Here is a 22587-nt window from a genome sequence, read left to right on the forward strand (position 1 = left end):
TCTCTGCTTAAAGCTCTCTAATACCTGTTCATTTCATATAGAATAAAACCCAAGGCCTTCCCCATGGGTTAGAGGATCCCACCTGACCCGGTCCCTGCCTCTGTCTCCAACCTAATCTCCCTCCATTCTCTCCCTGCCTAAACTTCCACTCCTGCTTCACCGGCCTCCTTCCTTTTCCTCCAGCCTCCCAGCTCAGAGCCTTTACATTTGCTGTTCCTTCTTCCCTGGGATGCTTTTCCCTCAGATCATCACATGGAGCCACATTTTATCCACATTTTATCTCTATTTCCTTCTGGAGATTTCCCTGATCCCCATTAATGCCTTTCTATCCTTGCCCCACAATTTCATGTCACTCTCTGAAATAATTTTATTCATTTACTTGTCTGCTGTCCCCTCTGCTAAAATATGGGATACATGGAAGCAGAGACCCTATCCATTACGTTCAGTGGTGTCTTCCATTTGCCTGACACATGGCTGTTCCTCAATAAATATTTGTGAAATGAATGAATGATGTATAGGAAGAGCTAGAATACATGTGTCTTGGCAGGTTCAGAAATGCCATCACTACAGAGGTAGGTTTTGTCTGGAAGAGGAGTAGAAATTCGGATGGTAGAGAGCAGGCAGTTGAGAAGGGGGCCAAGTGGAAGAATGGAGATGAAATGAAGGCACAAGAGATCCTAAAAGATGAAGTCTGTGCAGAGGTGACAGAAAGAAAGAAGAAGTCTGTGCAGAGGTGACAGAAAGAAAGAAAGAAAGAAAGAAAGAAAGAGAGAGAGAGAGAGAAAGGAGGGAGGGAGGGAGGGAGGAAGGAAGGAAGGGAGGGAGGGAGGGAGGGAGGGAGGGAGGGAGGGAGGGAGGGAGGGAGGGAGGGAAAGGAAAGGAAGGAAGGAAGGAAGGAAGGAAGGAAGGAAGGAAGAAAGGATCTTCTCCTGAGGAAGGAAGAGATCAATATGGTTGAAACCTGAGTTATTTCATTACCGCCTGACAAAGACACTATGATAAGCAAAATAATGCCCCCCAAAGATGTCCGCATTCTGTGACGTGATTCCCCAGAACCTGAGGCCATCTTACATTACGTAACAAGGGAGAATTGAGGTGCAGATGGTTAAGGTTGTTATTTAGCTGACCTTAAAATAAAGAGATTAGCCAGGTGGGCTCAATGTAATCACAATGGTCCTCTAAATGTAAAAAAGCAGGGCAGAAAGTCAGCGTCAGTGTGATGCAGGCTGAGAAAAACCATGAAGGCCTTTGCTGGCTTTGAAGATGGAAGGGTGGCCACAGGACAGGGAATGTGGGCAAACTCTAGAAGAATCCAGCCCTACTGTGCCCGGATTTTAACCCAGAGGGACCCAGTTTGGACTTCTGACTTCCAGACCTGTAAGTTAATAAAGGTTGTGATAGGACACTATATCTGTGGTAACTTGAAGCAATTGAGAACAAATACAGACACCACAAAAGTCACTCAGGTAAAATGCGTAAAGGAAAAACAAAGCTCCCAGGTAGTTTGAGTTTACAGACTGTTGGATGGAAAAGTTTGGTAAAAGCGGAGAGGCTGAATTCCACTCTTGGAATGCTGAATTCACACAGTTCATCTGTGTTTGCATAACATGTGAAAATAACCTGAACACCAGAGACATCTTTAAGATCACCTTCAAAGTACAAAGAGAAAGAGTGGGTGAAAGAGATTGGAAAGGAGACTGCTGAGTAATCACCACTGTTTTACCTTGTCCTCCTTTCAGGAATTAGAAATCATTTATTACATGGGGCCCTTAAGCAATCTTTTATAGATTCTAAAAAACCTATTAGATAATAAGTCTTCCGCTTTTCTCTGGATTTTTTTTTTTTCCAAACTAGAGAGAAAGAATGGATGCTTTCATTTAAAGGAGAGAAAAAAAAAATCTCTGAATAATGTTTTATTTTCTCAGGAAGATGGGCAAGCTGTGAATAATCACCATTGTGGTTAGCATTAATTCTCGTGGAGTTGATCCTTATAGGTCAACAAGATCCCTTTCTTTTGCTTTATAAATTGAGCTGTGAAATAGTTCCTGCTGACCCGAGAGTGCTGGCTGCCCGCCCAGAAGAGCCACCCTGGAGGCACTGTATAATGAGGCAATCCACAGGGCTGATCTCAGCATAAATAAAAGTTCAAGCTGGGACTTAAATTTTTAACACATTTGCAGTATGAAAGCAAAATGGCCAGAGGAACTGCAACAGAATGACATCATTCAAATAACCGAATAATCGTTTAATCACTCAAAGAGCCAATATCCTAAAAGACATGTCATTATGACAGCATGACCCACCGCTGCCTAGGATGGATGCTTCCTTCTTACTTTACACCCAGGACAAAACATAAGGATACAATTACATTTGGTGTTTGGTTTGGGTTTATTGGCGTGCTTTGTTTGGGGGTGAGGAAAGGTGAGAAGATGTTTCGTTTTTCTTTGTGGAAAAAAAATTTCTGCGCATAAATGATGGAAGGAAGGAAGGAAGGAGCCAATGAGAAACACATACACAAACGCTCCCCATTTCTTTGGGATTAATATCAAAGTCAGGTCTTTACTTTGCCATTCTTAGATGAGCTAGATTTAGAAATCTCTCATAAACATTGTTAATATTCATAATATAAATGTGTAAATTTCAAAAGGCAAAAAATGGCACTCTCATACAAATGTTAGGCTTCTAGTATACACCTTATTAACCACTTGGAAGTATTGCTTAACAAAACCTAAAAAGCATTACATTAGTGTGAAACTAAACATTCCTTTTTTTTTTTTTTTTTTGAGAGACAGAGAGAGAGAGAGAGAGAGAGAGAGAGAGAGAGAGAATCCCAAGCAGGCTCTGTGCTATCAGCCCCAAGCCCCATGCGAGGCTTGAACTCATGAACCTGTGAGATCATGACCTGAGCCTAAGTCGGACGCTTAATCGACTGAGCCACCCAGGAGCCCCGAACATATTCTATTTTAGAATTTCTATTACTTGTGGTTATAGATTCATGACTGTGGCACACAACTAGATTTTCCTTCTTCAAATTAATGATCTGTTCTAGGAAAAATGAAGCAAACAGAGCAAAACATCCTAAAGCAGGTGGTAGCAGTTGAACCATAATTTTGTGCATCATTATAAGTACATTTTTAAAAATTCACAAGGATGCAAACTTAAAAATTATTTTATGAGCTTCCAAAAACATTTGTTCATTAGATTCGTTCAGGTGGGGTTGAGTTTTTAAGGGCCACAAACTATTGTAATATCTGTATTTTTGCCCCTTAAAAAACAATTTTCACATCTCAGGGGGCATCCTTTTAAGAATTCATGGTGGAAAGAAAGCAAGACCAAGAAAAGCGAGGGCTGGGGTGCCCGGGGAAAGAGTAAAGGAGAAGGGAGGAAAAGTGAGAAGGGGGGATATAAGAACTGATTGAATATAGGCAATTGTCCCCCAACCCCATATATTGTATAAGTTGATATGTGTGTAGAGCAGGGCTTTCCCAAGAGTGCTGCAATTGACATTTGGGGCTGGATAATCGTCTGTTGGGAGGGCTGTCCTGTACATTACAGGACATGTTTAGCAGCATCCCTGGCTTCTAGCCACTGGATGCCTGTACCAAACCTCCCAGCCCCCCGTTGTGACAACCAAAACTGTCTCCAGACATTACCAAATGTCCCCGGGGGCGGGGTTGCAAAATTGCCCCCATTGAGAACCACTAGCATAGAGTGATTTAAAACTGAAAATAGGAAGAAGAACTAGAACTCTGGAGTTGTGGGGTAGAAGAGAGTAACTTCTGTGTGTGAGGTTAAATGACAAATGCAGACAGCAGAATACCGTATTAGTTTCTTACGGCTGCTGTAACAAATTACCACAAATGTAGTGCTTTAACACAAGACACACTTATTATCTAATAGTTCTACAGGTCTCACTAGACTAAAAGTAAGGTGTTAACAGAGCTGTGTTCCTCTCTGGAGGCGAATCAGCTTTCTTGCCTTTGCTGAAAGCATTAGGAGGCTGCCCACATTCTTTGGATTGTCCTCCCCTTCCATTTTCTTTTTTCTTTTTTTATTTATTTTTTTATTTTTTTTTCAACGTTTATTTATTGAGAGAGAGACAGAGCATGAACGGGGGAGGGGCAGAGAGAGAGGGAGACACAGAATCGGAAACAGGCTCCAGGCTCTGAGCCATCAGCCCAGAGCCTGACGCGGGGCTCGAACTCACAGAGCGCGAGATCGTGACCTGGCTGAAGTCGGACGCTTAACCGACTGCGCCACCCAGGCGCCCCCTCCCCTTCCATTCTCAAAGCCAATAATGTCAACGTAAATCCTCCTCATGTGGCCGTCTCTCTGATACTCATGTTCTCCTGCCTCCCTCTCATATTTAACCCTGGTGATTACACTGGGCCCGCCAGATGATCTCCCCATTTCGAGGTCGGCTGCTTAAATCCACCTGCAACCTTATTTCCCCTTTGGTTTGTAACTTACCACATCCACAGAATTCAGGTATAAGGACATGGCCATCTTTGGAGGGGCCATTATTCTGCCTACTACAAATACATATGGAATGATCCCATTAATGTTCGTATTACTGACTTGTACCATAGGGAAAAAAAATGAAACAAAACCTGTTTCAGAACAACAAAAGTGGAACATACTACCAGTTCCTTCTGTTTCCAAGGAGAGGCACCTGCAATCTTCCCTGTTTTTTTTCTAAACGATGGAAGTTATTTTGTGGTAGGTAATAATATATAGTCCTTATGTGGGATTGTTTTGTTAAAGGTGTATACGTCAGCTCATGAAATCACTGGTGAAGACAGAGACCTCCAGATATCAGTTGGTATAGCCATTTATACAAATGACTAGAATTTCACGGTGTGTTATCATTGTTTATTGAACATCTGTTTATTTAGCCCTATTTTATAGGCATGCTCACAATAGCTGTTATTAAAGCCTACTTCCTGTGACTAAAAAATCCCTCGAAAAGTCTTCTGTATCCATAATCACTTTTGATGTTTCCATTTAGTTGTGAGTTTTGGGGTTTCATAAATGTACCACATTATAAAGAGATCACAGGCTCCAAGCCATGTTCATTTCCAACCATCTGTATAGTCTATTGGCTTCAGAGTAATATGGCTTATAGAGGTTCTTACCAACTCTCACCTCAAAATTAACCTCTCAATTTACAAAAACTTTAAAAAACACGGGTAGGCTGCACTGAGTAATAACTAGTATCATAGCACCAGATAAAGACCAGATAGAAAACTCTGTGTCTGCCCAGCTCAGAAGAAGGAAAATTGAGACAGTCTTTGGGGCAAGAGAGCAACAGCCAATGCATTTCTTAACTCACTGGTTAGTAGAGGGCAAGAAGACAGATCTGAGTCTCATACCCCTTTGCAACTTTTGGAATCCCACTCTGGTTCCCTATTTCCCTCCCTCACTCCCTCCCTCTCCTTCCTTTACCTTTGTTTTCCTTTTCCCCTTACTTTTCCCTCCCTTTCATTGCTATTTATTGAAAATTGCAGTACACAAAACAGACAGAAACCTGACTGACTTAAGATTTCTGGAGGTGGGGCACCTGGGTGGCTCAGTTGAGCATCTGACTCTTGATTTTGGCTCAGGTCATGATCCCAGGGTCATGGGACCAACCCCCAGGTCGGGCTCAGTGCTGAGCATGGAACCTGCTTAAGATTCTCTCTCTCCTTTCCTCTCCTCTGCTCACTCTCAATCTCTCTCTCTCAAATAAAAATGAGAAAAAAAAAAAGATTTCTGGAGGTGGAAGGTGACCAAGATAAACAATAAATAAATAAGTAAAACATGGAGAATGTCAGATGGCGCTTCTATGGGGATAAAAAAAATGGAGAACGGGGGAAGAGAGAATGCCAAGGGCAAGAATGAGGGAATTTTACATTTTAAATAGAGGGTCCAGGAAGTTCCCCCTGAGAAGGTGAAGTTTGAGCAAAGACCTGAAGAAGGTGAGGGAATGAGTCATGTCTTTGGAAGAAGAGCATTCCAGGTAGAGAGAACAGCCACTGCAAGGTGCAGGGAGTAATTGTAAAGCTGGAGCACGCATAAGTGTATTTGAGGACAGCAAGGAGGCCAATGTAAATGCAGAGGCAGCAACAAGGAAAACCAGTGAGAAATGATATCAGGGAGGTAATTACGCCCCAGGTCCTGGGTAAGAGTGATACTCAAAGGCAGTGAGTGGGCTTTTCTGTCTCAGGGGGCATTTTGAAAATTGGTGGGGTGTTTTTGATTGTCACAATAATGGCAGGGATGCTACCTGCACTTCAGGGGTGGGGACTAGGACTGCCAGGAATTCTACAAATGTGTGGGACGGTCCCACTCAAGGAGGAACTGTCCTGGGTTTAACACAGCTTTCAAACATCTTCCCACCATAACAGAGGAGGAAGAAAAATTTATTTCATGAGCCTAGAATTTCATTTCACACAAAAACACCAACTACCTTTTGCACAGCTTTAATGTATATACCATATTTTCTAGGAGTGTAACTACCTCGTGAATGAAGGGAAGGTTGTCGCTTGTGTCGTTTGAAACTTTACCAAGATTTTTTGAACCGTTTGGATATCAGATCATTGACGGCAACACTGTTTATGGTATTTGAGATGCTGACAGCATAGACCTGTATCATGCTGTATTCACAGTCGTTCTACATACAGGTATAAACACCATCTTACGACCTCATTATATCCTCTGATCTAGTTACATGCAGAAATATGCATATTGAAATACATGCTGTTTTACTATAGATTACTTTTATTTTTCATTTATATTAATTATAGTTTGGGCACTATATTGATTTTTCTGAAACTGTATTTATAGATTTTTTATATATATACTTCATATTATGGTAGTAAAGAGGACATTATAAATTCTCATTATAGGGGTGCTTGAGGGGCTCAGTCAGTTAAGCATTTGCCTTCAGCTCAGATCATGATCTCACGGTTTGTGAGTTCGAGCCCCACGTCAGGCTGTCTGCTGTCAGCACAGAGCCTGCTTCAGATCCTCTGTCACCCCCTTCCCACTCTTCCTCCCCCATTTGCGCTCTCTGTCTCTCTCCAAATAAATAAATAAACTTCAAAAATAATAAATAAATTCCTATTATAAAAACAGCGTGTTGACCCAAAAAACAAATAATCCAATTAAAAATGGGTAGAAGACATGAATAGACATTTCTATTCAGAAGACATACAGATGGCCAATAGATACATGAAAAGATGCATCAGGGAAATGCAAATCAAAAGTACAAGGAGATATTACCTCACACCTGTCAGAATGGCTAAAATCAACAACACAAGAAACAACAGGTGTTGGCGAAGATGTGGAAAAAGGGAACCCTCTTGCGCTGCTGGCGGGAATGCAAACTGGTGCAGCCACTATGGAAGACAGTATAGAGGTTCCTCAAAAACTTAAAAATAGAATTACCCTATGATCCAACAATTGCACTACTAGATATTTACCCAAAGAATACAATCCTAAATCAAAGGGATACATGTACCCCAATGTTTATAGCAGCATTATTTACAGTAGCCAAATTATGGAAACAGCCCAACTGTCCATCGACTGATGAACAAAGAAAATGAATAATATGAATATATTACTCAGACATAAAAAAGAATGCAATCTTGCCGTGCGCAAGGACATGGATGGAGCTAGAGAGTATTTTGTAAGTGAAATAAATAGTCAGAGAAAGACAAATACCATATGATTTCATTCATATGTGGAATTCAAGAAACAAACGAGCAGGGGTGCCTCAGTGGCTCAGTAGGTTAAGCATTCGACTTCCACTTAGGTCATGATCTCACAGTTCATGAGTTTGAGCCTCACGTTGGGCTCTGTGCTGACGGCTCAGAGCCTGGAGCCTGGAACGGGCTTCATTTTCTGTGTCTCCCTCTCTCTCTGCCACCCTCCTGCTCTATCTCTCTCTCTCTCAAAAATAAACATTGAAAAAGAAAAAAGAAAGAAAGAAATGAGCAAAGGTAAAGAAATAAAGGAAGGAAGGAAGACAGAAAGAGGCAAACGAGGAAATAGACTCTTAACTATAGAGAATAATGTGATGTTTACCAGAGGGAAGGAAGGGTGGGGGGGATCAGTTATACAGGTGATGGGGATCAAGGGAGCACTTGTGAGGAGCACTGGGTGTTGTATGGAAGTGTAGAATCACTAAATTGTGCATCTGAAACTAATATTACACTGTGTGTTAACTAACTGGAATTTAAATTTTAAAAAAGAGGGTATTGAGTCCTTTCAACCTCAAAATAGGGTGGAAAGCCCTAGTGTAGGAGTCTTGTAGGCCTTTTGTCTTTTTTTTTTTTATCTTTTACTCCGAGATTGAAAGTCATTGGGGAGTTTTGAACAAAAGAGTAGCATGATCTGACAAGTTTCAGGAATGTTACACTTGCTGCTTTGTGGAGAATAGATTTTAGGGAATCCCAACCCAAGTGTAGAAGGTTTATCAGAACCCTCCTCCTATACTGCTTGGTGGACCTAGATCCCTACATTTTTATCCCTGTAGCCCACCGAGGCTGTTGGAGTGCTGCTCAGCTTCTCTGCATCTCAGTTACCCCTTCCAGAAGCACCCTTGAATGCCACACCTTCCCCAGACTCCCCATGTTCTCCTAGATCTAGGTTCTATAAGTTTTTGCTGCTTGTTGGCTCCAATACCCATATATACATCTGTGTATATATGTGTGAATATATGTGTGTGTGTGTGTATATATGTATATATAATGCATATACTTTATATTCTTATATGTATATATGTATATATATACTTTATATACTTATTCACTTTACATATATATGTATATATAATTATATATAAAATACTTTTATAGCTGTCCTCAGAGGGAGAGTTTGTCCAGATTGCCTTGTCCACCAATTATAGATCCCACCATTATTAAAGGTGGAATTTCTATGACGTTTTAATTTTTTTTAATGACTCTATAACTCAAAGAGCAGTGGCATGTTTATAACTACACCCTAAATTCATGAATCTGAATGCAGGCACTTTTTAAAAAAATTTTTATTTATTTCTGAGAGAGCATGAGCAGTGGAGGAGCAAAGGGGACAGAGGATCCAAAGTGGGCTTCAAACGGACAACAGCGAGCCGGAGGCGGCGCTCAAACTCATGAACCGTGAGATCATGCCCTGAGCTGACGTCAGATACTCAATGGACTGAGCCAGTCAGGTGCCCCTCTATGACTTTTTTTTTTTTAACATTTATTTATTTTTGAGACAGAGAGAGACAGAGCATGAGCAGGGGAGGGGCAGAGAGAGAGGGAGACACAGAATCTGAAACAGGCTCCAGGCTCTGAGCTGTCAGCACAGAGCCTGACGCGGGGCTCAAACTCACAGACCGCGAGATCATGACCTGAGCCGAAGTGGGCCGCTTAACCTACTGAGCCGCCCAGGCGCCCCAATGTTTATTTATTTTTGAGACAGAGAGAGACAGAGCATGAACAGGGGAGGGTCAGAGAGAGAGGGAGACACAGAATCTGAAACAGGCTCTGGGCTCTGAGCTGTCAGCACAGAGCCCAATGCGAGGCTCGAACCCATGGACCGCGAGATCGTGACCTGAGTTGAAGCCGGACGCTTAACCAACTGAGCCACCCAGGCGCCCCCCTCTATGACTTTTTTAATGAAACAAAACAAAACTCAAAAATAAGAAACCAAAATGATAACATGGTTCTAAGTGGTGGAATTCAGGTAATTTTTTAAATGTTTTGTGTTTTCAAATTTTCTGTAATTACAAAAAAAAAAATGTTTTCGGGGTGCCTGGGTGGCTCAGTGGGTTGAGCGTCTGACTTCCGCTCAGGTCATGATCTCATAGCTCGTGAGTTGAAACCCCGCATCAGGCTCTGTGCTGACAGCTCGGAGGCTGGAGCCTGTTTCGGATTCTGTGTCTCCCTCGCTCTCTGCCCCTAACCCACTCTCATTCTGTCTCTGTCTCTCTCAAAAATAAACATTAAAAAAAATTTTTTTAATGTTTTGTGTTTTCCAATTTTCTGTAATTACAAAAAAAAAAAAAAAAGACTTTTTGCTTGTTAGCATTATGTTTAAAGAAGTTTGAAAGTACAGGGCACCTGGCTGGCTCAGTAAGTAGAGCATATGACCCTTGATCTTGGGGTTGTGAGTTTGAGCCCCACGTTGGGTGAAGAGATTATTTTTTTTAAGTTTATTTATTTATTTTGACAGAGAGAGAGAGACTGAGAGCTGGGGAGAGGCAGAGAGTGAGGGAGAGAGAAAATCCCAAGCAGTCTCCACACTGTCAGGGCAGAGCCCAATGGGGGGCTCAGACTCACAAACCGTGAGATCATGACATGAGCCAAAATCAGGAGTCAGAGGCTTAACTGATTGAGCCACCAAATCACCCTGTGATTACTTTAAAGAAAAAGAGTCCCACGGTGGGGGGGCCTGGGTGGCTCAGCTGATCAAGCGTCTGACTCTTGATTTCAGTTTGGTCATGATCTCACAGTCTGTGGGCTCGAGCCCCACGTCGAGTTCTGCCCTCCCTGCTTGGGATTCTCTCTCCCTTTCTCTCTGCCCCTCCCCTGTTCGTGCTCTCTCTCTCTCTCTCTCAAAATAAATAAATAAACATTAAAAAAAAAAAAAAGAGGGAGAGAGAGACCCACACATTCTAAGCATGCTTAAAAATAGAAATAATTTGGGGCACCTGGATAGCTCAGTCAGTTAAGCAACTGACTTCAGCTCAGGTCATGATGTCACAGTTTATGAGTTCAAACCCCACACCAGGTTGCAGAGGCTGCTTGAGATTTTCTCCGCCCCTTCCTCATTTGCACTCTCTCAAAATAAATAAACTTAAAAAAAATAGAGGGGCGCCTGGGTGGCTCAGTCGGTTAAGCGTCCGACTTCGGCTCAGGTCATGATCTCACAGTTCGTGAGTTCGAGCCCCGCGTCGGGCTCTGTGCTGACAGCTCAGAGCCTGGAGCCTGCTTCACATCCTGTGTCTCCCTCTCTCCCTGCCCCTTCCCTGCTCATGCTGTGTCTCTCTCTGTCTCATAAATAAACATTAAAAAAAATTTTTTTTAAACACTTAAAAAATAGAAATAATTTGTATAGATAGTCTAGAAGGTGATTTTTAGAGTTAATTTTAATGTACATTTTAAACATGCCTTTAAATGATGTGAAAAAGTTAAAGTTGCCATTCCTTGCAATACTCTGAACACCTGAATAGCCAATAAGTCAAACACATGTTTACTAATTAAAATTAAAAGTGATTTAGGGTAAGCTTGTTAAGAACACTCTCATTTATTTTTTAAGATATGTGAAAATTTTGAAACATCCTTGGCCTAGAAATTACAATATTTAGTTATTAGAAAATCATTGGGGGCAGCTGGCAGGCTCAGTTGGAAGAGCATGAAACGCTTGATCTCAGGGTCATGAGTTTGAGCCCCACACTGGGTGTAGAGATTACTTAAATAAATAAAACTTTAAAAAAAGAAGAATATCAGGGGCACCTGGGTGGCTCAGTTAAGTGGCCAATTTCAGCTCGGGTCATGTTCTCACAGGTTTATGAGTTTGAGCCCCGCTTCAGGCTCTGTGCTGACAGCTCAGACCTGGAGCCTGCTTTGGATTCTGTGTCTCCCTTTCTCTGCCCCTCCCCCGCTCACTCTGTGTCTCTCTCCATCTCTCAAAAAATGAATAAACGTTTATATACATATATATACACACACACATATATATAAAGAAAATCATTGTATATAGAAGATACTACATATAATTAAATAATTATGCCTCCTCTAAAAGCACAAATGTATTTTGGAATACCACATTTAAATATTTATCTAAAACTGGTTACGTTTTAAGAACAGTTCCAAAACATTGAGGGCTAAGTAACTCATGCAAAATTGTTCCTTGATTTTATTATACTTGAAATGTTGGCTGAAGAAATTATTGATAATGAAAATGCGTTCAGGAGAAAAAAAAAAACTAGAGAGAAGATCATGAAATCGCTGTAATTTTGTGAGACAGACGTTGTCAGTGCTCAGCCAGAAAACTTCAGATGTTTTCACTTCTTCTATGTCGCCCGCCCTCCTCGGCTGAGTGCTTTTGTGTCTAAGGGCCTGCACCTGTGTCCTTGAACTACAGGTGCCACTTGCCTGCTAGTTTACATTCCAGTGCCTGGGAGTTCACACTGTCCTCAGGTGACCTGAAGCCCAACTAATACAAGGAATGTGAAAGCCCCGTTTCTTTGCCGGGAGTTGGAACAAACTCTGAATACTCGCCAGTATTCCCCTAAAAGGACTTCTGCAATAAACCACCAGCACAGGAATCCCTGATTTGGAGTCGGTTTCTATACGTGTCATTATCTCAAATTACAACATCTCTAGGGAAAAAAAAATAGTATAAAATTTTTTTCTAGGAGCACCTGGATGGCTCAGGTGTTTAAACATCTGACTTTGATTCAGGTAATGATCTCATGGTTAGTGAGTTTGAGCCCCACGTCAGGCTCTGTGCTGACAGTTCAGAGCCTGGAGTCTGCTTTGAATTCTGTGTCTCCCTCTATCTCTGCCCCTCCCCCACTAGTGCTCACGCTCGCTCTCTCTCTCTCTCTCTCTCAAAAATAAATAAACACTAATTTTTTTTAATTAAAAAATTTTTTTTTCTAGGGGCACCTGTATGGTTCATTAGGTTGAGTATCTCACTCTTGATTTCTGATCAGGTCATGATCCTGGGATCATGGGATTGAGCCCTACATTGGGCTCCACGCTTGGGATTCTCTCTCTCTCTCTTTCTCTCTCCCTCTGCTTCTCTCCCCCGCTCGCTCTCTTTCTCTAAAATTAAAAAAAAAAAATTTTTTTTTTTCCTGCATCATGTCAGGAAGCAACAGGATTTATTTTTATATACAAATCAAATATGACATACATTGGAATTGAATATAGTTTATATATTCAGAAACTTAATATTATTAGTTCACTAAGGAATTATTAGGGACCTAAGGGTTAATGAACACTAATAGTATTCAATTAAGACCATTTATAGGAGTGATATATAAACTGACAATCCGGACCTAGGGTCTGCAGAGAAAGAGCTATTCCTGGCCCAGCTGGAACACCAAATTATTGATTAAGCGGTTGCTTGGGGAAATGGAGAATTAGAGAGCAGGAAATTGGCTCTTAAGAGAAATGTCACTCAAACCATCATGAGCTGGTAGATCCCTGTGTTCCACTACAGAAATATTTCTCTCTAAAAAGTCTGAACTAGACATCAAGACTCTCAGAGTACTCCTTCCCCCAGGTAGAATAGGAAAAATACTGACAAAAGTCTGGATTTATTGTTTTACCCATTTTACATACGAACTTGAAGCCACTGTCTTGCTCCAAATGATTTCTGCCAGGAGATGGGAGTACAGGAGTTTGAACTCCAGCAATCGTACTCCAGCATCCTTGTCTTTAACTATTACTCCACTAACGCACAGCATCCTCTCCCATGTTTATAATAGGAGATACAAGCACAAGAGAGACTAAGAAGCTTGCCTGAGGCATCAGAGTGAGTCCCAAACAGTAAAAACTAGATTACCTATTTTTTTTAAACATTACGTAATTTTTTTGTTTATTTATTTACTTATTTTTAGTAATCTCTACATCCACTGTGAGGCTCAGACTCACAACCTTGAGATCAAGAGTCGCATGCTCTTCCAACTGAGCCAACCAGGCACCCCCAAAACTAGATTATCTAGCTGGATGTGTGCCTAGTTTTTTCCTTCCTGTTACCTTCTCAATTCTTCTAAAGTCCTCTTTAAATAGTTTCCCCTGGTCCCAGCTACACTACAGAGTATTAAGGGGAGGTCATGGTGGTGGCAGTGGTGACCACTACGAGAAGGTCAAGGGAATTTTGAATAGTCTAGCTAACCCAATCCCACTTGGAAATTGTTCCAAATCTGGGGCACCTAGGTTGCTCGGTTGGTTAAGTGTCTGACTTCAGCTCAGGTCATGATCTCAAGGTTTATGAGTTCAAGCCCCATGTCAGGCTCGCTGCTGCCAGCACAGGGTCTGCTTCAGATCCTCTGTCCCCCTCTCTCGCTGCCCCCCCCCCCGGCCCCCTCACATGCTCTCTCTCTCGAAAATAAATAAATATTAAAAACAAAAAAAAGAAGAAATTGTTCCAAATCTACAAGCCCTTGAGATTAAACTTTTATTTTATTAAAAAAGTCAGTGGCGGGGTGCCTGGGGGGCTCAGTCGGTTAAGCATCCTACTTCAGCTCAGGTCATGATCTCAAGGATCTTGAGTTCAAGCCTTGCGTCTGGCTCTGTGCTGACACTTTGGAGCCTAGAGCCTACTTCGGATTCTGTGTCTCCCTCTCTCTCTCTCTGTCCCTCTCCTGCTTGCACTCTGTCTCTCTCTCTCAAAAATAAACAAACATTAAAAAAAGTTTTTTAAGAAAAAAATAAATAAAACAGTCAGTGGCTTTTGTTTTTGTTTTTTTATGTTAATTCCAGTATAGTTAACATGCAGTGCTATATTAGTTTCAGATGTACAACATAGTGATTCAACAATTCTATACATTACTCAGTACTCATCATGAGAAGTGTACTCTTAATTCCCTTCATCTGTTTCACCCATTCCCTCTGGTAACCACAAATTTGTTCTCTATAGTTAAGAGTCTGTTTCTTGGTTTGCCTCTCTCTCTCTCTTTTTTCTTATTTCATTTATGTCTTAAATTCTACATATGAGTAAAATCACACGGTATTTGTCTTTCTCTGACTGACTTATTTCACTTAGCATTATACCCTCTAGCTCCATCCGTGTGGTTGCAAATGGAAAGATTTCATTCTTTTTTATGGCCTAATAATATTCTATTGTGTTTATTTATATATACCACCCCTTCTTTATCCATCAATGGACACTTGGGTTGCTTCCCTAACTTGGCTATTGTAAATAATGCTGCAATAAACATAGCAGTGCATATACAAAAATTAGCATTTTCATTTTTCTTTAGGTAAATACTCAGGAGTGGAATTTCTGGATCATATGGTAATTGCATTTTTTATTTTAAGTGTTTGAGGACCTCTATACTATTTTCCACCAGTTTGCTGCATCAGTTTGCAATCCCACCGGCAGTGCATGAGGGTTCCCTTTTTTCCACATCCTCCTCAACCCTTCTTGCTTTCTGTTTTTTATTTTAGCCATTCTGATAGATATGAGGAGATATCTCATTGTGGTTTCGATTTGCATTTACTTGAAAATGAGTGATGCTGAGCATCTTTTCATGTGTCTTTTGGCCATATGTCTGTGTCCTTTGGAGAAATGTTTGTTCATGTCTTCTGCCCATTTTTAATTGGATTATTTTGTTTTTTTGTTTTTTTCTCCATTTTTTATTTATTTTTGGGACAGAGAGAGACAGAGCATGAACGGGGGAGGGGCAGAGAGAGAGGGAGACACAGAATCGGAAACAGGCTCCAGGCTCTGAGCCATCAGCCCAGAGCCTGACGCGGGGCTCGAACTCACGGACAGCGAGATCGTGACCTGGCTGAAGTCGGACGCTTAACCGACTGCGCCACCCAGGTGCCCCTGGATTATTTTGTTTTTTGATGTTGAGTTGTATACGTTCTTTATATATTTTAGATACTAACTCCTTATTCAATATATCATTTGGAAATAACTTCTTCCATTCCACAGGTTGTCTTCTAGTTTTGCTGATTGTTTCTTTTGCTGCGCAGTTTTTGTTTTTTGTTTTTCTTTTGCTGTAGTACCAGTTTATTTTTGCCTTTGTCTCCCTTGCCTGAGTAGATAAATATTGCTATGGCCAATGTCAGAGAAATCACTGCCTGTGCTCTCTTCTACAATTTTCATGGTTTCAGGTCTCACATATAGGTCTTTAATCCATTTTGAGTTTGCTTTTGTGTACAGTGTAAGAAAGTGGTCCAGGTATAAGAATCTTAAGAGCAGAGAAGTTATGGTTAGTAAAAATGAGGTAGTAGCCACCCTCCATTTAATACAGCATGGTACTTAGAGTGTATGGATTCTGATAGAAAAATGGACAAAGGATTATAATGAAAGGTCACTGTAAAGCAAACATGAGACTCTTAGACATACAAATACTAGTTTGACTTTACTTACTAAATTAGTTAAGGTCAAGCTAGGCTGCCATACAAATGAATACAACTAAGGGGTGCCTGGGTGGCTCAGTCAGTTGAGCTCATCTGATTCTTGATTTTGGCTCATGTCATGCTCTTAATTTAGTGAGTTTGAACCTGACGTTGGGCTCTACGCTGACAGCATGGAGCCTGCTTGAGATTCTCCCTTTCTCTCAGCCCCTCCCCTGCTCGCACCCTTTCTCAAAAATAAGTAATAAATAAAAAACTTAAAAAAAAAAATAAAAAGAACACAACTAACAGCTTAAAACAAAGTTTTTTCACTTGCCCAGTCTGATAAGGGTTGAATAGCTTTCTTCCATCTTGTAGCTATTTGGATCACTGGTCTCCTCTGGCATAGCAACCCTTGACTGCCTTGGAGGAAGTAATATGTCACTTGTGTTCCCATTATGCTGGCAAGAATAAGTCGTTAGGCTCCTACCTAAATGTATAAAGGATCAGGAAAACACAATCTAGGCGTGTCCAGGGGAAAATAAAAAAGGCTATGGTGTTGCCTTTGCCACACTCAGAAGTTCAAAAATGAAGCTAGGTAACAATACTATTTTGCCTATCAGAGCAGAATCTCTGCCAATTCCACTTATAGGAGTTTATCCTATAGATGAACTAAGATATATGCAAACATTTTTTGTAAAAGGGGTGGATTGGAAATCCTGAATGTTCATCAGAAGGGGCTGCATCAAATTATGATGTATCCATACAATGGAATACCATGCAGTCATAAAAAAGTATAAGGAAGCTCTTCATGAAGTGATATAGAATAGGCTCTGTGATACACAACTAAATGAAAAAAATCCCCAATATGTAGAACATTTTAATATTTGGATAAAAAAAAATATGTATTGCTTGCACATATGAAATAATCTCCTGATTAAACAAACAAACCAACAAAACCGATCGCATTGCCTCCAGAAGGGGAACTGAGGGAGGAAAATTTTACTGCAGACCCTCTTGTACGTTTTGAATTTTTAGTCATGTCAATATATTATTCAAAATTTTAAGTTTATTGGGAGGGTATGAATTCAGACTGCCACTGTGTGACCTTGACAAGTTGCTTCAGCTTTCAGTCTCAGTGTGTCCATTAGCAAAAGGGAGTTATTAGTGCCTGCACTTGCAGGGTTGAGAAACCAATTGCTCTATTTCTAAAGGAAATTATAATTGATTTGGGTATGTTTTAATCACACTGATCTAGAAATATTAAAGCCAACAGAACAGCTTGTTGGTCAGGGAAAGCCTCTAAGGTGACATTTAGTACCTGGGAGTTTTCTCATCATAAAGGCTTTAGGAGAGTGCTTGGCTTCTCTAAAGAACACGGAAGCTGCAATACCAAAGGAAGACAGCAGTTGCACAGCAGTCCAGTAGTGCGAAGAGTAGGAAGATCATGGAAACTTTCTATAAACACTTCAGCTTCCAGCACTGGAATGACACTTAACAAGAACCCTCTAGGTACAGTATGGAAACTGTAGCATAGCAAAATAGAAGCCAGCCCTTTATTGATTGTCACACCAATATTTAGCTTGAACCCTCCCTCTCCTTCCCAAATTAGCATCCAGAGTTTAAAAAACATTTTTAAAAATGTTTTTCTAATTCATGCAAGGACCAAAGAACCAAGAGAAAAAAATTCTCAAGACTAAATACTATACATTTTATTTCCTCTCAAATTGACTGTTTCTGCCATTACAATTTTTGGTAGGTTACGGTACTTGGTTTCCTTTTAAGTGTATTATTAGGTGACAGAAGATAACAGGTCCATTTGTTAGTTTAATAAACATTTATTCCTTTAGTTGAACCACCTCTACACATAAAGTTAGGTATGGTTTAGGATCTCTGAGTGAAAAAAATTCAGATCTCAAGGGGTTTTAAGCCTGTTTTCTGGAAATCACCTCAGCCTTAATTAAACCCTTGAAAAAAAATAAAAACTGGTTCAGAGACAACCAGCAATTAGATTTTGAAATCATACTAGATTAAATCAGCAAACTTAGAACTGGGGCAATTCCTCTTTATTTGCTACACACTCAAGCTCACTCTGGGAAACAAACTTCATCTACTGGAAGACAAGAATGTGGTGGTATGCTTAACATCAAGCTGGGCATAAATGATGGCTTGGCGAGTCTATGGAATGACAAGGATTTTGAGGGGTTAGAGCAAAGATGAGAAGTGACTGTGGACAACACATTAAGCGTGAGATTGTAAACTATAAACTTGTACTGACACCAACTACAGGACTTTTCTCAGTAGCCTGTGGGAGTGGGTAAAATGGGTTAACCCAAGAGAACATACTTTGCTAATGGGTTCAAAATGGTCAGGAACACCAATTAACACCATTTAAATGATAAAGCATTTAAAACTCTGATCTAAGCCAACTTTTTTACCCCTCACAATTAAAAGGTTATGATGGCCACCAGTTTCCCAATCCTAGCATTAGATGGGTTACTAGCTTACAAATCTCAAGGTAGTCTTCTCATTTACCCAATGTTCAATTTCCATCAGTTTTAACGTAAATCAGTGTAAATACCATTACTGCTTTGTAGGAAATTCAGTATTCTACAGATCCCATGGAGTCATGGAATAGAACCAGGAGCCTCCACCTTTTATGTGATACTCACTCAATGGTACTGTGTAGACCAAGGCAATTTTGCTTTGGTTAAGCAGGATTTATTTTCCTTTCTAAGAAAATCCTCTTGCAACAGGTTATTCAATTCACCTAAAAATGGTGGCATTTTTAACTATTCTTTCAGAAGCAGCAGTTACATGAATCGGATATTGGACTCAACCTAAAAATGTGGTTCCTAGTTAACATTTTTCTGCATATCATCATGATAAAAGATTAGGATATTCTTCACGTTTCCAAGCAAAATCCAATTTAAAAAGCTTGTTCTTACCAACCCCCTAAGAACAAACATTTGAGAGTAAACCAGCAGAGCATAACATCACCCCAATGAAGCTGTAGGTTTCATTACATGCACCAACAAATCTACATGGCTAGCTTCTGCATTCCACTTTTACAGAATTTATTTTACACCTATTATACCAAACAGCATTTAAACACTGACATATAAACTCCCTAATAAGATAAAGCAAAAGACACAAGTGTTTATCTTATTAGAAACAAGATACACCATCACTTATAGTCTTCAAACATTATTGCACTTTAACTTTCATAATTTGACAATGCATTCATGGAACAATCTGCAGACAACTAATTTTAACAGACAAATTAAAGAACACTTTTAAGCAGACATGACTGTCCTAAATTGTTTATTAGGTAAGAATTTTACAAACATTACTTGTATTAACGGTAACGGTGGAGCTGGAGAGTATTGCGTCTTCTCCAAGCCGCACGGCGAGAACCACCAATAGTGTGGTGGAACTTGTGACCCTTTCCGAGGCCACGGCTCTTGCGGCCTGCAGATGTCAGCCCTCGCATCTCCCTGTGCTTGTGGACTGGTTTGGTGATCCACTGGGTGTCAGGGTTTCTTCTGATAGCTTTATGGAATGGATCGATAAGGATAACCTCAAAGAATTTGTATGTGGAATCTTCGCCAACCCAGTAAGAATTCAAGACTCTCAGAGCCCCACAGTGGCGTCCAGCTCGCTCCTAGAATAGGAAAAAAAGACCCAAGGTCAGCCTTCCATTTCTCATAGTAGGAAATTAGGAAGAAGTCTCTTTAATTTACACACTAGACAAAGACATAGGCCGTTCACTTAAGCACTCAAGTATTTTACTAAGCATCTCCCCAGAGGTTAGGACCCAAAGTATAAGGAAGACTTACTAAAATAACCCATGTAAACATTCTTAAGATTGATTTGAAACCGTTGTCTATTATCCCCCTCTCCGATATATGGCCAACAAAATTGAGGAACCTTATCTTTTCCTAACACAACTGAGGGATCAGCAAACCTTTAATGTGAAAGGTAGTATTTAGCCTATTATTTTAGGCTTCGCAGGCCACAATGGTCTCTGAGTGTAAGTCGTTTTTGCCTTTTCTTTTAAAAACAAAAATAAAACATTTTTAGCTTACAGAGGGCAACGAGGCCCTTGTTTGGTCAACCTCTGGGACAGAGTACAGCTTCATTTACTAACCGAGAAAGACACTTATGACTGGAACATAGAAAATTAGCCATATCAATAAATGCACAGCTTATACGCATCTGGGAAATGTGCTCTTTAAGACAAAAGTTTACCGCCCTTCAAAAGCTCAGGTTCCAAGGTTCACACTAATCATAAAACACTTTCCATTATACACAAAGACAGGTTAGTAACGAAGACTCTTGGGACAGCAACACTTTACCAAGACTGAGGTAAAAATCACAAACCGCGTTTTAAACTCAACGGGGCTCAAGTTATCAATCAGAGTCCTCCACCATCTCCAGGTGATCGATACAACTGCTACTAAAAAATCACTTACCTCTGCAACAGACTGGAGGCTTCGGGCAAACTTCAGCTGGTTGACACCGTGATGGACAGGCTTGCCATAGGTAGCACCCTTAGGAACTGGGCGTTTGCGGCCACCGCGTCGCACACGAATCCGATATATGACATAACCTGTACAAACAAATTTACAGTGGCCTTGTAAAAGACGTAAGAATGGAAGACTCCATGACTTGCCACTAAATGCTGCAACATCAAATATAAATATATTTCAGATCATAAGCCGCATATGTATCCGATGAAAGTAAAACAAATACCCATCTAAGACTTATTCTAAAAATGAACACATTCCAGGGTTTTTCAGGTACTCTACGTTGACCACACAGGGAGATTAACTTCTCATTCCCACTTTATGCTGTTGTTTTGCTTCAGTCCAGACTCCTACAGATTTGTAATCTAAGACACTCTTGCTACTTTAGACGACTCTGTCCAGGATTTACCCGTCAGCAACTTCCGGGCTTTTTGCTAAGCCGAAGGCAGTTACCAACAAAGCCTTAAGTGATGGAAGGCACTGGGGCATATACCTCTAATTACCGGTTTCTAGGATTTCCCCAAGAACAAACTTTATTTAAGCATCCACGCAGAGTCCGCTCACCTTGCTTGGCCTTGTAACCCAGTCTGCGCGCTTTATCGGGCCGGGTTGGGCGGGGGGCCCTGTGGAGCGCAGAAAGCTGGCGATACTGCCAGCAGCGCACCCTGAGAAGAAAGCGCATTACGTCGGACTGCTTCTTCCTCCATAGCTCCTGGATGTACTTGTAAGCGCCCATCTTGGCTTACCTTTGAACTAAAAAACATCATGCATTTAAAATATGGCAAGACTGCGTCCATCTTAGTTCCCCACCGGCCAGAAGGAAACCACGGAGGCTGAAAATGGCTATGCAAGAAATGCAAAGGCTAGCCAGCCCAACCCCCACTTCCGCGCCCAAGGAAAGCAGCGCTGTCACCTCTGCGACCCCAGCACGGAGCAGCGCAGAGAGGCAATCGGTACATTTTTGGTGGACACATGAATGGCATTAGACTTGGGCATTGATGGGGGCTGAGGGCTGCGGCAGGCGGCGTCCCCGAGGGCTTGGCCTGCAAAGAGAGCTCGCAGACACGACAGGGAAAAGTGCTACAGCCGCTGCCTCCAAGGTTAACTCTTGAGGAAAAAGCCCTTACTCCACCCAACCCGCAGGCCTCGCTTTAAGACCCTCTAGGCCCGGCCTCCCATCCCTCAGCCCCATGCTTCCTTTCCCTTCACGCTCCAGGCCCCGCTCGAATTCGCGCCGCCATCACATCATCGCCACAGCCCATTCCGGGGGCCGCCTCTCCACGCCCGCGCAGCCCCGCATCCTGATCGAACTCGCGCCACACAGAAGACAGGAGGAGCTCCGAGAACGCAGGGTCCCCGAGTCTGGATGGCCGAGTCGAAAGGAGATCAGCGGCGGATGAAACAGCGAATACCACCAACACAGCCTACCTGATGGCTGCCGCCAGACGGAAAGGAAAGAGCCTTTCTCCCACAGTCCTTTTTGGGCTCCTCCCCCTCATCGGCGAGCCTCTTTCCGGTGAAATGCTGTGGCCTTATGGGACATGTAGTTCCGGCACGAGCCTAGTGGGCGGAGTTTGGTCGGGATTGGGCGCAGCCTCCCCTATTGTCCCGCCCCCTGTTCCTCAGGGTTTGAGTTTGAGAGGCAGGGGCAGCTCAAAGGGCGAGAGTGGGTGGCTGGGCCTCTGCCGGCGAGGGTCCGTGACCGTGCTGCAGCCGGGAGGAGGCAAGTTGGGGGCGGGGCTCTGGTGGCCGAAGCCAGTGGTGGAGCCGCGCTGTCGGAGCGCCGCTGCTTTTGGAGTCTGCGGAGGTGTACAGGTCTGTGCCTTGAGGTCCAAGGGACCGCCTCACGCACCGTAGGCTTTCCACTTGAGATCTGGGGCGAATTCCCCAGTGCGGCGCTGTCCGTGCCCCTTTTCCCTCTAGCCTGAGCCCCGAGGCTGTGTGACAGACCCTCGCGACGCTGCCCGAGGCTCTGTGGCAGACCCCCACGACGCTGCCCCAGCCAC

The 22587-nt window shown here is 42.0% G+C and overlaps 2 protein-coding genes across 5 annotated transcripts in view; one reads left to right on the top strand and one right to left on the bottom strand.

The window, feature by feature from the left end:
- Positions 1-19359: 19359 nt before the first annotated feature.
- RPL15 (ribosomal protein L15) lies at positions 19360-22147 on the bottom strand. Its single transcript, XM_025913695.2, has 4 exons — positions 22010-22147; positions 21146-21334; positions 20528-20664; positions 19360-19716 (listed from the first exon to the last, which is right to left on the bottom strand). Exons 2-4 carry the CDS (start codon positions 21315-21317, stop codon positions 19411-19413), a joined length of 615 nt encoding a protein of 204 aa, XP_025769480.1. The 5' UTR covers positions 21318-21334; positions 22010-22147; the 3' UTR covers positions 19360-19410.
- A 42-nt stretch (positions 22148-22189) lies between these two features.
- Positions 22190-22587, top strand: part of NKIRAS1 (NFKB inhibitor interacting Ras like 1) — a 50984-nt gene continuing 50586 nt past the window's right edge. For 2 of the 4 annotated variants that reach the window (XM_086676270.1, XM_086676272.1), the window contains exon 1: positions 22211-22396. The gene's annotated coding sequence lies outside the window, so the exon portion shown is untranslated. Of the gene's footprint in view, positions 22397-22587 lie in introns of all 4 variants that reach the window. The other 2 variants (XM_086676269.1, XM_025913905.2) reach the window with 2 other exon arrangements.

This window comes from Puma concolor, chromosome C2 (assembly GCF_028749965.1).
Source record: "Puma concolor isolate L17-30 chromosome C2, mPumCon1.1.hap2, whole genome shotgun sequence".
Classification (NCBI taxonomy): Eukaryota; Metazoa; Chordata; class Mammalia; order Carnivora; family Felidae; genus Puma; species Puma concolor.

Coding starts and splice junctions, on each gene's coding strand:
- RPL15 (XM_025913695.2), bottom strand. CDS start 21,317: ATGGGCGCTTACAAGTACATCCAGGAGCTATGGAGGAAGAAGCAGTCC. Junction 20,665..21,145: donor GGGTTACAAGGCCAAGCAAG/GTGAGCGGACTC, acceptor TTGTTTGTACAG/GTTATGTCATATATCGGATT. Junction 19,717..20,527: donor GCCTCCAGTCTGTTGCAGAG/GTAAGTGATTTT, acceptor TTCCTATTCTAG/GAGCGAGCTGGACGCCACTG.